Source organism: Poecilia reticulata, chromosome 3 (assembly GCF_904066995.2).
Source record: "Poecilia reticulata chromosome 3, P_reticulata-male-v2, whole genome shotgun sequence".
NCBI lineage: Eukaryota > Metazoa > Chordata > Actinopteri > Cyprinodontiformes > Poeciliidae > Poecilia > Poecilia reticulata.
In genome coordinates, this window is record NC_088832.1 from 4,977,214 (window position 1) to 4,994,961 (window position 17,748).

The following is a 17,748-nucleotide window of genomic DNA, read 5'->3' on the forward strand; positions in this document are numbered from 1 at the left end:
GGTCCATCAGAAAAAAGATGCTCCAATGAATTGCACAAGCAATAAGATCCTAAAACGAGAAAGTGTGACGTGTGAAACAGCAGCGTTTGGCCTTTTATTTTGATCCGCAAGCAAACTGACAAACCAGTTCCTGATTCAGTCATGTGGTACGGTCCACTGGAATGGCTTCAAACGTCACAAGCTGCTTCATCAACACATGCCTCGATATGCTTCAAAAAAATTCTCCTGGATTACTCGACCCATGCTCTGAAGCCTCAGCACAGAAGACACATTACTACTGAATTCTGCTCCCTGTGCTGCCTTGGTTTCTCCTCATGTTCTAAAGACTCTGAAGTTCTCTGGTTCAAATCTCATGACTGGCGACGTCTTGTTGCTCTTCCTACAAGTCTGTGCTGCGTAACCTGTCCGCCCTCTAACAGTGTTACCATCCAGCAGCCTCCACCAGACCGCTCCACAGATCCCCGGCTCCCAGCTTTACACAACTCTGGATCAGCACCCACACAAGAACTCAAACCCTGGAACCCAATCACTCCCGCCCCTTACCTTCCTCCACAGACTATTTTCTTCGTCTCCATCAGTTTGGGCTCTGTTATATTTTATTTATATAAATAAAATGCATTAATAGGTTATTAATGAAAGGCAACTCTATACAGGGGGATTTTAGCCTTGATTTAAAGGAGCTCAGTGTTTTTGTTGGGAAGCTGGAGTTTGAGTTCTGTGTGGGTCTTGTGCAGTTCTTGCAGTCATCCACCAGAGGGAGCCAGGAGGTTACAGTTCACCCGAGGTGGACCTGAGGAGCTATTACACGCACCTGCAAATCATCTGCCTTGTCAGCAAGAGTTTTAAGAGGAGTCTGTTTCCAGTGCCTGAGTCTTCTTAACATGGTACATTTTGCTGGACATTGTCAAACATTGAGAGGTTTGTTATCAAACACGCTGTTTTGAAACCAAAAACGTCTGAAATATATAGGGACACATCGAAAATAAACTAATTTAAAGTTAAAACCTGTTGCATTACCTGTTAGCTTCAGCCTCCAGGTCCAATCCATAAGGACTTGCACTAACTAAAGGCCGCAGGAGACAAATCTAAATAAAATAATAATTTTTCTAAAGAAAATTACTCAAGAACTCTTGGACTATTCTTTTAAATCACTGCAGAAGCACCCACCTACTGCTGGAACAAAACAAAAACTCCTCAAATGCTAGCATAAATGTTGAATTGGACCGTTCCAGGTCGCTATCAAGCTAATTTTTCATTAACAGGTCCATAAAACTTTTTTGATAAACATGACATTACCAAGACACATGCAAACATACCTTGATCTTTTTTTAAATATTATTTCTCTTTTTCTTCTCTCTGTCCCTGAAGGATAAGTCATTTTTTGTTGTTTTGTTTACTTCTCCTTCACCAGTGTTTTGGATGAGCACTGCACAATGCATGGCAGCTCATGTTGCCGGTGAAGCGTGACCTACCGCAGCCACCATGCTGCGTTTGAAACTAAATATTTACATAAGTTATAAAGACACAATTTTGTTTTTTTTTCGCTGACATAAATTAAACTTTCCTGTTGAAGGTAAGTTAGGATTGTCATAATCCAAATATTAGTCACACTTTCTTCAAACCAGAAGTGTTCCTTAGTGTTTGGTAAAACGTCCTGTAATCAAATGTTTTAGCTCTTCTTTCACAAGCTCCTCATAACGGCTTGCAGATTTTTTGGCCCATGCCTCGGGACAGAACTGGTATAACTGAGTCGGTTTTAAAGTTCACCTTCAATCAAGATAATTTCACTCAATCCAGAGCAGGAATTATGACATATTTATAATCCAGATAAACTCTTCTTAGTTTATGCGGAGAAACTTCTCATTACTTTAGAATAACATTATCAGAACAAAAATCCAGAGAAACCCCTACTAGTAAATCAGTCATGGATTACTTTCCTTTTTTGTTTCCTTTCTTCTTCTTTTGCTCTTTGGTTTGTTGTTTTGTTGCATTTCCTTCTAATTCATGCAAAGAACTTTGAATTGCCGAAAATGTGCTATAAAAATAAAATTGCCTAACCTTACCTTGTTGCAGTTCATCCATTTTCCCTTCTGTGCACCATCCAGGTCTGTTTACCCGTTTCAGGAACTGACCAAAACCCCTCAGTGTCATTACCTTGAGAAATGATGAGATTTGGTGAAGTATAAAAACTTGCCCGATAAAAATGTTACAAGTCATTCAAATGGAACAGACAGATTAAAAAGTGACATTCATCGTCCACCGCCAAGTAAAGCAAAGGTTGTAGTGGGAGGTCTGCTTTTATCTTCTCATTCTCCACCTTTAGTAGCTAATCTGGTGGTATATGCTTGGGGTCACTGTCCATTTAGAAGACACATTTCTTCCTGGCTGTTGTGCTGAGATGTTGCTTCAGTTTTCCCACATAATGTTTTTGTGAAGTGTATTTGCAATCTGTAATCTTTCTTTCTGTGTTTATTTTTTTTAATAATGGCTTCTTTCTTGGTGTGTGGCCTCACAGCTCATGTCAGTACAGGATATGCGTCACTCTGGGTAACAACACTCTTATCTTCAACTAGTCACTTCACCACAGCTTTGCTCTGCTTTCGTGGTTGAGTTGCACATTCATATCATGACTTTTTCACATCCCGGACACAGAACTCATAACCGAACGCTATGACGGCTGAAGGCTTCCATGATGTTTATACTTGCATATAAACAATTTGATGCATCAACATTTTTCAAAAAGACCAAGGATTTTATTGAAAGGTGCTGATCGCTCATGATGACGTCTTGGATGATTACTTTTAGATTTTCCCAGCAGTGTCTTTTAGCTGCTGTCTCCTATTACATTCACAGCCACTCCTATATTCATCTAATGTGTTGTGAATCAGCCAATCAGAGGCTTACAAAACTTTGACATGATTTATTCTTTATAAGTTGGTTAAAAGTAAATTAATTGTAGTTCATGTCAACATTTGCAATATGAACAAAGAAATGGTTAATCTTTTATGTCATTTGGCAAACGGAAATAAATTTGCTGGTAACTGAGCTAGAACAGGAAACATCTGATTTAATGTAAGATGGCGAGGAAACAAGTTATGGGTCTTTTGATATAAACTGTCAAATCCAGTATAAAAAAAGGTGCAGGTTAAAGAAACAACTTAGTGCAGATCAAGAAAGATGAACAGGCTGATGAAAGCAAAGAAGGCAGAGAGCGCCGATCCAGAGTAGGAGATGTAGCTGATGTTCACAGCATGATGGTCAATCACACTCAGAGGGCCATGAGAGAGAGAAATAAATTTTATACAAGTTTTCCACAGTTTATTTATTGAAACTTTTTCAGCCTTTTACCTCCCAGATGCTGAGCTAGCTAAATTTGATCGGGGGCAGGGGGAAAAGTGGATTTTTTTTTTTTTTAAACTGTTCCTTCTTGTTTTGGATGATGGGTAGTTGGACAGATTTTTGGCAATATTTTTTATACTTTGCTGTTTTGGTCTGATGCGTGTCCATAGCAACAGGTTGGTTTACAACAGGGAGCAGTTGATTAACATTGGAAAAACTGAAATATGTTTTTATTTAATTTCTTTGCGATCAATATAGTATTTTTGAATTTTAATTTGTGTCTACAAAAAGTGGTGAAGACAGCAGAGAGGATCATTGGGACTCCACTTCACTCTATCCAGATCATTGCACACAGACGCTGCTTAGCCAGAAATAACCAGATCCTCTCTGATTCCACCCATCCTCTACATGGTCTGTTCTCTATTGGCCAAGCGATGTGTCTTTATGCAACGACAATAAAATAAATCTAAGCTTGTAACTGCAGCAAAAGTTTCTACAAAGTATTGATACAAGAGGGTGGAATAAAAATACATGGAGCACTTTTGAGAGGTTCATTAAAAACCATGTTTTATATTCCTTCATGATAATGCAGTAGGGGTTGCTGTGTTAATACAAAACGCTTGAAAACATTTACGGTTTTAGTTAACATAATGTTAAAATTGGGTGTGAATATTTTTAGAAAACTGTTGGTTACTGGTGACAGAAAAACATAATTTACCACAAGCACAGCAAAAAAAAAAAAAACTGCAGATAAGTTCAACTTCCGTTTTAGTGGGATAACAAACTTCAGTGCTCCTCTAATGAAAGCAGAAAAACAAACATGTAAATCCTGATTTGATGCTTTCTTTTAAAAGTAGAGAAGCTGCTTCCATCCATATTGCATCTGTTTTATCTTCTCTCCAAAACACACATGTTGCATTGTTATCCTGAAACATAGAAAGGGAATCAAAACAAAGGAAATTCTTGTTTTTTAAGTGTTTATTATTGTATATATTTAGTTACCATTTTATTTTTGTGGTAAAGGATTAACTGGACCAGTTCAGTGAGATTGCTGACTGGCTGCTTTCCAGCTTTCACAAATAGGACCAGCCCTACTAAAACGCAGGGCCGTGCAGAGACCTTTGGAGGGGCAGGGGCTTAAAGTAAAAAGGGGCACATTGATCTTAATACACTGTAGAACTCTGTCCATCTCTATCATTGTGTCTTTGAGCAAAACATTCACCTCTCTTGCCTGATGCTGGTGATGCAGCTGTGGTTACTATCCAGTAGCTTACCACCATCAGTGTACAAATGACTGAATGTAGTCTAGAGTGCTTTGGAGTCTTCTAGACTAGATGAAACACTGTAGAAGAAAATGTCAAAATTTGGAGAGAAACATAAAGATAGAACCATGCTAACATATTTAGATGGTTTATCAGCAATAAAAAAAATGTAGATTTGGGGGTTGATTAACGTTTAACTATTTCACTTATCCACTTAAACAATCACTTCTTCCTCTCGGCCCCCTCCCTCTCAGCATGTGATCAAACTAGATGTGAAACTCTGTCTGCTGCAATAACTAACCCTCAACCACAAGAGCAACACGGCGCCTCGGTCGGTGATCAGCATCTGTTTGAGAAAGTCCAACATGAAGTGGATTACTCTTTATCTCCTAACACTCTGCTTCCCTACGACCAGAGCTGGTGAGTATTCTGGGGTTTTGTAGTTTGAACATCAGTTTAGTTGTTAATGTTAATGTATCCATCTAGGCTGTATTCAAATTATTAGTCAGGTTTTTCTCGTACCTCTGGTTCATTCAGTTGTCATTTTTGTTTGCCGTGAAAAGTTCTGACTTCATGTTCTGTGTCCATTTTACAGACTGTAACTCTCAGAATGTTATTGATGAGTGCATAAAACAATATCGTGTACTGCGGACCAGGTAAGTGATCCATGCCATGCTTCTGGGGTTGATGTTAAGCTTCTATTACTCCCTAATGGCTTCTTCGTTTAATAAATTCATGTTATTGTAAGTTTTTGTTTCTTTTCTTTAATTTCAACTTGCTTTGGGTATTAGTCATGTTCATACCAGCTTTTGGACACTGTTTAATAGGTCATAGAGGAATACATTGTGTCTTCATTCTATTTTTGTTCTTGTGTTTGTTCACTGTTAAATTTGTCCTTAACCTGTTGTGGTTACAGTAGTTCTTGTGCTGCATCATTATTTAGATGATTGATGTGAAATATTTCCTGGTAGGTGCTATGAAGATAAAATTGTAAAGTGTGAAGAAAAGCAGCACAAGGCCTCCCTGCTTAATCACAGTATGGTGAAATCCTCAGACCAGGTGAGCTCATAGCTGGTGATCAGAGGTAGAACCTGTATTTGGGAACACAAACACATGAGAAATGAGGGTTGTTTTTTTGTTTTGTTTTTTAGAAATTTCAAGCATTTATTTTAGTTAATTTTGAAAATTATTAATACAGAAATTATGGCCAGCCTTCCAAGTATGTGACTGTACTGTACAGTATAGGCACCAAGTATTTTGGGGTTCCATGCATTGAAGGAAGATGATCCTCTGGTTCTGCTGAGGTGCTATGGAATCCCATGTTGCTTATACGTCTTCATTATTGGGTCCAGTGTCTCATCGTCCTCTTGACCATAAGGGTTCTGTGGTACATTTGGTAGTTCATAATACGTGACATAATACGTCACCTTTAACTACCAACTCCAACATCAGTCTATGTGTTGTGATTCTGTAAAACTCATGAATGGCGTTTTCTTCACATTGTACATTTTTCTGAGAAACTGAATGGTGGGTTTCAGTGAGATAAAAGCCATAATCATCAGAATGAAAATAAAATATTCAGTTGAAACCAGAAGGTTACATACACCACATAAAAAGACACAACTTTTTTTTTCTCACCATGTGAAGTTAAATCAAACCAAACTTCTCTGGTTTTAAATCTCCAAGATCATTTATCTTTGCTAATTGCCACAACAATGAGAGAGAATATGTCTGAGGTTTATTTATTCAAATTCAGAAACTGACGTAAATTTCCTTTGCACTGCAGAGTCAAACATTTTGGGTTTCCTTCCACAAGCTTGCTGGAGTTCTGGTCCATTCCTCCTAACAGAACTGGTAGAACAGAGTCAGGCTTGTAGGTTGCCTCTCTCACACATACCTTTTCAGATTTTCCCACAAATTCTCTCTAGGATTGGAATCAGGACTTTGTGTAGGCCACACCAAAACACTGACTGTGGAGAATGACACAGTGAAACATCTCAGCGTCAGGCAACATGTTTGGTCTTTTTGTTTTGGGGTTAATTTGGGCATTTTAGACCCAAACACGTCCATATATGGAACACAGAGTCATTTCCTTCCTGAGCGGTATGATGGTTGGACATTTCCATCACCACAGCACCTTCAACTATCTGGAAATTGATGAACCAGATTGTGCAGCTCTACAAGTCTCTTCCTGATCTCTTTGCTGATTCCTTGTGAAACTATAGAGCATTGTGTCCCAGATGTGGCCTTAAAGGACATTTACAGGTCTCCTCTAATTACATCAAGGCCATGGGGCTCAACTTACCATTGTTGTTTAAAGAGACAGTAATCATTCTGCATGTAAACCTCTGATTTTGAATATATTAATAAATAAATCTCCAACATTCTATCATTATTGTGGCATTTAGCAAATAGTAATAATTTTGGAAATTTTGACTGACCTAAAACATGATAAATGTGGTCTGATTTCACTTTAGAGAGAAAGGGGAAAAAAAGACGTCCATGTAATTTTAATTAGCATGTGTAAATTGTCTGGTTTCAAATGTATAAGTCTGTTGACTCTGTAAAATATAAGTTTCAGTTGTTGAATTGCCTTAAACTAAATTAATCTTTTGACATTTACAGGATTAATTTATCTTGTGTTTATGTTAATAAACTGTGTTCAAAGTTTGATGGAATGTTCATAAATGTTATTAGGACATAGTAAACCAATAGACTGTATTTACAGGACATGATCTGAAACATAACTGATTTTCTCTGAATAAAATCCTAATAAATGTTGTGGTATTAAGGTTGAAGTACGTCCCACATCCAATCACAGGGTCCGAATCCCATTGCCACATGTTCCGAAAATGAGAAACGCACAATCGGAGGAAAATGTCCAGGTGGTTTCCTCGGTGATCAACAGCAGATTCTTTCAGGTGTGATTCTCTGAACAAGCACGTGTAATGTTCTTTATATGTTTACCTGAACTTCCAGCTTAAGCCAGCATGCCATTGTGAATGCACCAGGTGGTTCTTTCCTTCAGACTCATTTGTATTAATTTACATTCTGATTTTTTTTATAGTAAAAAATGGAGGCTGTAGAGGCTGTCCCTCTAGACGAATATTACTTTTAAAAAAGAGGCCAATTCTTTCTCCTCGTTGCAGCAAACTCCTCAGAACAACTACGGTACGCAGCCGACTGTCAGAGAACAGGCAGTTTTAGGAGAGCAGGTTCTGTTTGTGAGCGTTGGAAGCCAGCGAATCCGTAATCTTACTGATCCGGTCCAGTTAATCTTCAACCACAATAAAACGGTAATTGAATAAATACAATTAAAATAAAAGGAATTTTCCTTCCATTTTGATTCCCTTTCTATGTTTCAGGAGAACAATGGAAAATGTGTGTTTTGGAAGGAGGATGAAACAGGTGCAATATGGATGCAAACAACTTTTCTACTCTTAAATGAAAGCATCAAATGAGGATTTACATGTTTGATTTTCTGTTTTCATTAGTGTGGAGCACTGAAGGCTGCAATACCAAAAAATCCAAAGATGAATTTATCTGCAGCTGCAGTCGCCTCGGCTTTTTTGCTGTGCTTGTGGTAAATCATGTTTTTCTGTCACCAGTAACCAACAGTTTTACATTTCCATATAGTGACTTCTAAAAGTATTAACATTTTGTCACGTTAACCTAAGATTTAATTATTGTTGGAGGATTTTTCATAACAGGCCAAAACATAAAGTAGTGCAAACTTGTAAAGTGGTAGCAATTTGATAGATGATTTTCAAATTGTTAATAAATATATCTGGGAAAAGCACCTTAAATTTACATTCTGCCCCAAGTGTTCGAGAAACATTTACTGCAGTTCCTACGCTAGTTACACACACTGATCAGATTTGGATATGTGAATAGCTTAGCATCTCAGAGGTGAAAGAGACAAACAGCAAACGAAATGTCTCCTAATGTAAAATACATCCATCCATCCATTTTCTTCCGCTTATCCGGGGTCGGGTCGCGGGGGCAGCAGCTTCAGAAGGGAGGCCCAGTCTTCCCTCTCCCCAGCCACTTCTTCCAGCTCCTCCAGGGGAATCCCAAGGCATTCCCAGGCCAGCCGAGAGACATAGTCCCTCCAGCGTGTCCTGGGTCTTCCCCGAGGCCTCCTCCCGGCGGGACGTTCCTGGAACACCTCACCAGGGAGGCGTCCAGGTGGCATCCTGACCAGATGCCCGAGCCTCAACTGGCTCCTCTCGACGTGGAGGAGCAGCGGCTCTACTCCGAGTCCCTCCCGGATGACCGAGCTTCTCATCCTATCTCTAAGGGAGAGCCCAGCCACCCTGCGAAGGAAACCCATTTCGGCCGCTTGTACCTGTGATCTCGTTCTTTCGGTCATGACCCAAAGCTCATGACCGGTGGGAACGTAGATTGACCGGTAAATCGAGAGCTTCGCTTTTTGGCTCAGCTCTCTCTTCACCACAACGTACTGGTACACGGCAGACGCTGCCCCAATCTGCCTGTCGATCTCCCGCTCCCTTCTTCCCTCATTCGTGAACAAGATCCCCAGATACTTAAACTCCTCCACTTGAGGCAGGACGACCCCCCTGACCCGGAGAAGGCACTCTACCCTTTTCCGGCTCAAGACCATGGCCTCGGATTTGGAGGCACTGAGCCTCATCCCGGCCGCTTCACACTCTGCTGCGAACCGCTCTAGTGAGAGCTGCAGATCACGTTCTGATAAAGCCAACAGGACCACATCATCCGCAAAAAGCAGAGATGCGATCCTAAGGCCACCAAAACGGATCCCCTCAACACCTCGGCTGTGCCTAGAAATTCTGTCCATAAAAGTAATGAACAGAATCGGTGACAAAGGGCAGGCTTGGCGGAGTGCAACTCTCACTGGAAACGAGCCCAACTTACTGCATTGTAAAATGCATTTCAGCTAAATTAGATTTTTTCCCTGTGTAGAATCCAGAAGTGAAGGTGGATGAGGATCATGCTGAGGCTCTCAGCTACATCACCTACGTTGGATCGGCGCTCTCTGCCTTCTTTGCTTTCATCAGCCTGTTCATCTTTGTTGGTTTGCAGTAAGTTTTTACTTTAAGTTAAACCTTTTTTATTAATGGAATTGGCATAGTTTATATTATAAAGCATGTAGCTTTCTTCCTTCCTTCTATCCAGGACTTGCACAGGTTTAGAGTCCGGAATAGTGCAGCTAAGAATCCTTCAGTTAACTACTCTCCACACACGTTGGACAGAAACTATTTAGATGCAAATTGTTCACAACACTTTACAGACAGGGAGCCCATCATCTTTATTAAAAACACCAGCAGAGGTTGCACTTTGTTGTTGTCCATTGTTTTGATTTGACAGAATAAAAATAAAATAAAATATTCTCATAATCTGTCTTTACTCATTAACTTTTAAATTGATAATAATGAAACATTCACTGGCATTTAATTTTCAATGGGCTTCTTTAGTCAACAAACCGAACAGAGAATCCACATCAAGCAGATGAATACATGTAGCTTCTTGTGCACTGTGACAACTAACTTTGGCCCCAGTTACTACATATGAACAATGAAATTAAACAATTAAATTATGAATGATTCCCCTGCTTTGGCCATCACACCAACCAGAATTGCATACCTGCTTGTTAATCAAACCTTCCGCACTGAAGACTTGAATTATAAGTGTCATTTTAGCCAAAGTTTTAAAATCGGGAAACATTTCTCTAACTGAAGTCATCAGAAGACGAAAAGACTTCTGATGGCCCCGCACCCCGTTGCAGGTTACTGTGGAGTTTGGTTCAGAGAACTCTTTTATTCTGAAATCCCTCGCTTTTAGCAGAAGCTCCTGCACATCATGAGCTCCAAAGAGACCTGTCCACAACTATTCAAGGGTCAGCTCCCGGATAGCAAGATGCATTAAGTTAAGTGTGCAGGTCAGAGAAGATACTCAGATATTTTTATTATTATTATTGATTTAGTTGCCTACATAATCTGCTCTGTACGTAAAGTTGAAAATGCTTACGCATCTGCACCAACTGGTCAGGGGCCTCGTGTATAAAGCATGCGTGCGCACAAAAAATGTGCGGTCTCATATTTTACGCAAAAGTGAGCATGTATAAAAATGTACTTTGCGTGAAGGTTTGCGTAAATATACGCACACTTTTTCGCTGGCGTGAAAATGTGCGGCAGCCACGCAAACTTTTTCTGTGGACAATATCAAACTACAAAGCATCAAAACTCACCTAAATACACTGAAGTCTGACTCACTAGTGGAACAAGTCAGCGTCGGGCCGGGGTGCGGGGCCAATGACCGGGCCCCTCACGTGTATCACCTGCGCTGATGGAAACTGCTGAGGGGGGGCGGTGTTTGGGCCTCGTTTGATTTTTACCCAGACTAAACCGTCAGTGAAACAGTCACTACTATATATTCCATTGAGGGAGAGTAACTTTACATACAGCACAGAACATTACATACACCTTTCTGAACAGGCGAGGGCACACTTTCTTCATCTATAATCAGACATTAAAGCGACTTGAAACCATTCCTCCCTCCCTGGCACCTCCAGACCCAGGCCCCCATGGGCACCCATCTGGGCCGAGCTGGGGGGCAGTCGCCCCCACAGCCCCCCTATAGCTCCGTACCTGGTCTGACTAAATTCAGTGTTTAGACCAAGAAGCATCAAATCGATGTTTTTCATGATTTTAATATTTTATTGCTTAAACGTAAACGATGAAATTGAACCGCATTTATCTTCAGACAATAAGCTAACACACACACAAAATAAAAAAATGTATATGTGAAAACCTCGCCGGAATGAACGATCTCTTTATTTTATTTTTTTTTTAATTTGGATTTTTTTTTTCTTTAAAATTTATTTTTATTTTTGTGAGGTGACATTATGTGCCCTCATAGCACCTTTTAAATGAAATATATAGTTATTACTATTATAAATACTTATACTGCTTCAAACAACGACGTTGCCATGATTCAATAATCACTTGGTGGTGGCAGACTTCCAGGTATTTATACTAATTTATTTATGAATTTGTGGGTAGCAACATGGGGGACCAGCCGCTCTGCTCTATATCCCGCAATTTAGGATTTATATAGAGGAAAGGTGCGTGGCCACGTGCGTGCGCACAGCTTTATACATCCGATTTTTTTTTTGTGCGCCGAACTTTTGTACATTTTTCCGTACTCCAAGTTTTAGTGTCAAAACTACGCAGTCTTTTATGCATGAGACCCCAGATGACTAAATTTTGACCTGACGAAATGACAGATGACCTTGGGGTTTTTTCTGTCAGCGTTACGAGGAACAAAGGCAGAGAATATTCCATTAACACAACCCCTGCTTCATATATGTTTACAAAGAAAAACTTTAATTTCATTCTTATGTTTAATATTTTAAATGTCTGAATTGAGAGTAATGTGGAACTGAAGTTAAATTATTTGTGCTGCACAAACTGGGTGATAATCAGGCTGATTCTGAGAATTGTGAAACTCCACAAGTGGTTTTACATGGGTAGAAGTCCCGCATAATACAACCATTTATACACAAACATAAATGTCATAAAAGCCCTCAGCCATCATAGTGTTCTGTTATGAGTACTGTGACCAGGATAGTCTCCATAGGGATGGGATGGGATGGGATGGGATGGGATGGGATGAGATGGGATGAGATGAGATGAGATGAGATGAGATGAGATGAGATGAGATGAGATGAGATGAGATGAGATGAGATGAGATGAGATGAGATGAGATGAGATGAGATGAGATGAGATGAGATGAGATGAGATGAGATGAGATGAGATGAGATGAGATGAGATGAGATGAGATGAGATGAGATGAGATGAGATGAGATGAGATGGGATGGGATGGGATGGGATGGGATGGGATGGGATGGGATGAGATGAGATGAGATGAGATGAGATGAGATGAGATGAGATGAGATGAGATAGGATAGGATATGGTGCGAATGTTCAAATCAACCACAAAACCAAAACAAACAAGGACCAGAGACCGATTGAAGATGATAGCATTTTTACCCAGAGAGACACATATCCTGTGCTGAAAAAAGCTGCAAGGCCACACCTAGGGTTGCCACCCGTCCCGTGAAACACAGAACCATCCTGTATTGAACCGATACAGGACACAATTTGTTCCGTATTCTACAAACGTGTATGTGTAATAATGCAAGGTGTTCCCCGAGTACTTTATATAGTAGGCTGCCTCAGTCATTGTTTGACTCACGGTGTTGGTGTTTCGATTTTATACCCAACTATTTTACATATATAGGGACTGGTCCCTTATTTTACTTTCTGAAAGGTGGCAAACCTAGCCACACCACAAAAAAGAAGCCATTATTCAAAATATATATAAATATATATATATATACACGTATAAAAATAACCCGATATAAAAATTAACCTGAAAAAAATCTAAGAAAACCTGCTTCTTCTTCTTTATCACTAAAGGTTTTAGGGGGAAATAAATGATAAACAGTTCTACAGCTTCCACTCTCTCAAAAAAGCTTCTTCTGAACTACCTGAAAGAGAACATGCATTTGATCAGATATGTGATCTTTATATAATTTTATGTTGTTCAGATCAATGTCAGCTAGGGAAATTGATTAGCAGCGATGGATGAGAAACCACGTGTGTCTTATATGTTCTTTCAGCTTAGAAAAACAAACACCAACCACAGATTTTAACACCCATTGCAACATCTGTTATGTAGAGGCAGAGTTATTCTAGTATTATATGAGAAGTTTGTCGCACACAATCATGAGATTGGGGTTTTCTCATTTATTTTTATAGTCTTTGAATCATAAGAGGGATCTCACACTTGAAGAAAGAAACAGAAGACCTAAAGTGACACATTTACAGGTTTTGAGTGATAGTATAAACATCTAGAAAATATGCTTTACTTTAAACTGTCTAATAATTTTAGACCTTTACTGTCAGTGGGTCATTCTCACACCACCAAAATACTTTACACTCTGTTCTCAAAACCTATTTCTCAACAGGAAGATGAGTCACATTGAACAATCTCCTTTCACACTTTCCTTGGTAAATAATAATCACCTTATTTGGAACTGAGCACCAAATGTCAACATCACAATAATTTAAAAAGTCAAAGTAACATTCACACAAACTTGATGTTTTGAGATTGCCTTAGTCTTGGCACTTGTTGAATTAGCTGTTAGCTTCAGCCTCCAGGTATAATCAATAAGGACATAGACTAACTAAAGGCACCAAGAGAAAAATCTACTGTAGATAAACTAAAAATCTTTCAAAAGAAAATTACCAAAGAACTCTAGAACAATTCACTTAAATCACCACAGAAGCATCCACCTACTGCTGGAACAAAACAAAAGCTCCTCAAATGACCGTGATCTCATTGATTGTCATGTCTGGGTGCCAACAGAAATATGGCAGGAGTTCAGAGAAATTGTGAGAGTCCATGAGACTCACAAGAAGATTCACGACATCTTTGGGTCAAAAACTGTGGAATACATGAAAAAAAAGTAATCAGTACTGACCCAGTCAATTGTCGCAGGTTACTGTGGTGTTTGGTTCAGAGAACTCTTCTTGGGACTTTAAGGGATGTTCTAGATAAAACTTTAAAGGTTTACTCCCTGAATCATGAGTGATTGACCAATTCCAATCATTTGTTTTGTTGCATTGCACAGCAAGACATCAAAGTGAACTGTAGTCATGCAGGAAATGTCAGAGTCAGCAAATATTCGTTGCATTTGCATTATAAAACTAACAACACATTTCTGGGTGCACAGATAGATAAAGCCTCCATGTATGAAGGCCTCAGTCCTCTACACAGCCATCACAGGCTACATTTCTTATCACTTTATCACAACCCACTTTTCTGTCTAGTCACTAGCAAATAAAGGCCACTATACCCAAAAATATCCTTTATAAGAAAACAGCAAACAATGCTTTTCTGTTGTGTCTTCCTTAGTCGACGACGTTCAGAGAAGGCCCTCAACATCCACATGCAGCTAACGGGGGCGTTGTTGTGCCTCCACCTCGGCTTCCTGAGCAGCAGTTTCTGGACTTTTCTGCTAGATGAGAACAAGTACAACTGGGTTTGTGGAGGTCTGGGTCTCTTCCTGCACTGGTCTTTGCTGGCCACAATCACCTGGTTGGCCCTGGAAGGATTCCACCTTTACCTTCTCCTCATCCGAGTCTTTAACATCTACGTCAGAAGATACCTGCTCAAACTCTGCCTGGTGGGATGGGGTGAGTTTGGGACTCTGGTTGGGAGCGTGAAGCTAATTGCTACAAACAATTAGCAAATTTGTATAGTCACTGTTTAGATTAACCTCTAAACAGTGACTAGATTAGTTATTGTTTTTGACCTTGATTCTAATGATATAGCTGTGGTTTGTCCTTCCTCTTGTTTTCTCCTCAGGCTTTCCTACCCTTGTTGCGGTAATTTGTGGGCCTTTAGGTGTCTATGGCAGATACACTCTGGAAATGAGGGATTCCAACAACCAAACATCAGAAATGTAAGACATTTCCATGAGTTAACATGTGCAACCAAGTCAGTCAATGAAAATCCTTAATGACCACAGTCTCTGTTGGTTACTTCTTGATGAACAGATGCTGGATGAACAGTGGCTTCCCACAGACAAAGTTGGTCACGTACATCACTGTGGCTTTTCTTTGCCTGGTGGTGCTGTATAATTCCTGCATGCTGTTGTTGGTGGTGTTTAAAATGCGGGAGTTACGACGTGGCAGAGGAGACCGTGAGTCCAGTGACTGGAAGAAGATGAGCAAGGAGAATGAGTCCAGGTTATGGAAGGACGGTGCCACAGTTCTCGGCCTCAGTTGTGTACTGGGGTTGCCATGGGGACTAGCCAGCCTCACCTATGTTACCTTAGCTGGAATCTACTTGTTCACCATCTTTAACTCTCTCCAAGGTCAGTCAGTATATGCGACACTAAATATTGGGATCCATTGATAGGTGTTGATTCACCTGAATAATTTACTGGATCTTTTGTCTGTTCAGGTCTATTTATGTTCCTGTGGTCAGTGGCTTTATCATGCAAGTCTCGATCAGAAAACAACTCTTCAGTCCGAGATCCTTCCACCCAGAAAATGATGACAAACATCAATAACGTCAAATAAAACATTATTGATTGTTATTGCGTCAATAACTGAATCACTGCTTTTTGCTGTATAAACAGCACCTATATTAGGTGTTGAATGTCTATTGGATCTCTTTTATATTCTTTATAATTTTTCAAACAATGAGTCTTTTTGCTAATGTTAGACTTTTCTATAAGATTTCTTTAAAAAGACATTGCTCCAGAAATATTATGTTCTTTGCGTGTATTTATTGTTCGGTTTTTATGTGTATTAAATATATCAGGAAACAAAAAGATGTGTCAATGTCTATGTCCATCCAAAGTTTTTCAATTTACCTGAAAAGCCCAGCCAAACTGTTGGACAGCTGTGGTTTGGCTTCTGTGTGGGTGTTTGTTCAGTTCCTGCAACGATCCACCAGAGGGAGCCAGGAGATTTCTGCTTAACTGGGAACCTGATAAGCTAATTACATGCTCAATAAACCCTGAGCACAGGTGAGGTTTTTTATCATTAAAGTTAATTTGGACACGACACTTATCCTTTTAAAACATTAGAAATTATTACACAGGATCCCACTGTGTTGGTTTTTTGACATTATTGGTGATGGTTTAATAATGCTGTGGGAAACAATTTGGCAAGATTAAAATGTTGCCAGACTTGGGAAAGTTGGGTCCATCAGAAAAAAGATGCTCCAATGAATTGCACAAGCAATAAAATCCTAAAACAAGAAAGTGTGACAAGTGAAATCGCAGACCACAAGCAAATTGACAAATTGACAGTGACAGTTTGGTGAATGGGGATAATAAACACATGCATTATGAAAACCTTTTAGCTAAGTACAGCATAATGGCAGTACCGATACAACTTCTACACCTTGAAGCCTGTCTGTTACACAGTCTTACGTTAGCTGAACAGATCAATATGCAATGTGTACCGTATCTGACATACATTAAAGATTGTATTTTACATGAAAAGGCTTTTTACTAAACTGTAATCGTGTTAGCCACGCTAGCACCGAGTACAGTGTATCAGGCTTGGGCACACTCAAACATTTCAACATCAAAAGTAACCCTCAAAACCATGAATGCCCGACTTACCCAGCCTTGCAAGAACAATAGGCATCCGTAATCTTGTCCACAGCTATATTTATGCTGAGGGTGTGAGGATCTGCTGTTTTCCTCACCGACCGGTAGCATTTCGTTGTGATGCGCACAATCTTGGAGGCATTGCCTGGCTCAAACACCTTGATGTCGTCCAAAACAGATGACATGAACTTGTTGGTTCCCCTGTCCATTGTCGTGGCTGAGATTTTGTAAAAATCCGGCAGAAATGTTACACTAATCGACTAAGAAATACTCTGCAGAGAGTCAGTCGAAATGAAAGATGCTATGTTTACATAGAAACTAAGCTCCGCGAGGCTTTGTTTGTGAGACATGGACATGTGGGATTTTCTAGGGCGTTTCTGGGCGGAGCTTGGTAAGGTCCATGATCAGTGACTCTGCCACTTACCCCAGTCACCAGACTCCCAGACAAAGATGCACATTCATTACTCATAGTTCACTAAACTTTATTAACCTTTTCTTAGTTCCTCTAAGGAGTGTTCTGCACGTGGGACAAATCCATAGTAAAAACCAGGATACGGACTAGTTATTTAAAATAAAACGCTGCACTTTTAGAAGCAACAAAGATGGAGCTGTTATCTTCTCACTTGCCAATAATGACATGTGGAATTTCTCCAGGAGGAAAAAGGCAAAGTCAGATGAAATGAAATCAAGTGTATTTGTACAGCACATTTCAGCAACAAGGTACTTCAAAATGCTTTACACCACAAAAACCAAGAACAGTAACTGTTACGAAACATCAGTAAATATTACATTTTGTTAAATGGCATCAAAATCAAACAAATCTAAATAAAATGCATTGATAGGTTATTAATCAAAGACAACTCTAAAGGAGCTCAGTGTTTTTGTTGGGAAGCTGGAGTTTGAGTTCTGTGTGGGTCTTGTGCAGTTCTCGCAGTCATCCACCAGAGGGAGCCAGGAGGTTAACGTTCA

General features: G+C 39.7%; 1 protein-coding gene across 2 annotated transcripts; it reads left to right on the forward strand.

Moving 5' to 3' along the window:
- The first annotated feature begins 4,742 nt into the window (after positions 1–4,742).
- LOC103462307 (adhesion G protein-coupled receptor G3-like) lies at positions 4,743–15,973 on the forward strand. 2 transcript variants are annotated; one of them, XM_081604974.1, is made up of 12 exons: positions 4,743–5,021; positions 5,197–5,257; positions 5,573–5,660; positions 7,394–7,522; positions 7,751–7,897; positions 7,967–8,009; positions 8,096–8,184; positions 9,546–9,664; positions 14,565–14,845; positions 15,018–15,114; positions 15,209–15,528; positions 15,618–15,973. In XM_081604974.1, exons 1-12 carry the CDS (start codon positions 4,967–4,969, stop codon positions 15,734–15,736), a joined length of 1,548 nt encoding a protein of 515 aa, XP_081461100.1. In that variant the 5' UTR covers positions 4,743–4,966; the 3' UTR covers positions 15,737–15,973. The 2 variants fall into 2 exon arrangements, with proteins under 2 accessions (XP_081461100.1, XP_081461101.1); XM_081604975.1 differs by lacking the exons at positions 4,743–5,021; positions 5,197–5,257 and having other exon boundaries at positions 7,423–7,522; positions 15,618–15,972.
- Positions 15,974–17,748: the final 1,775 nt, after the last annotated feature.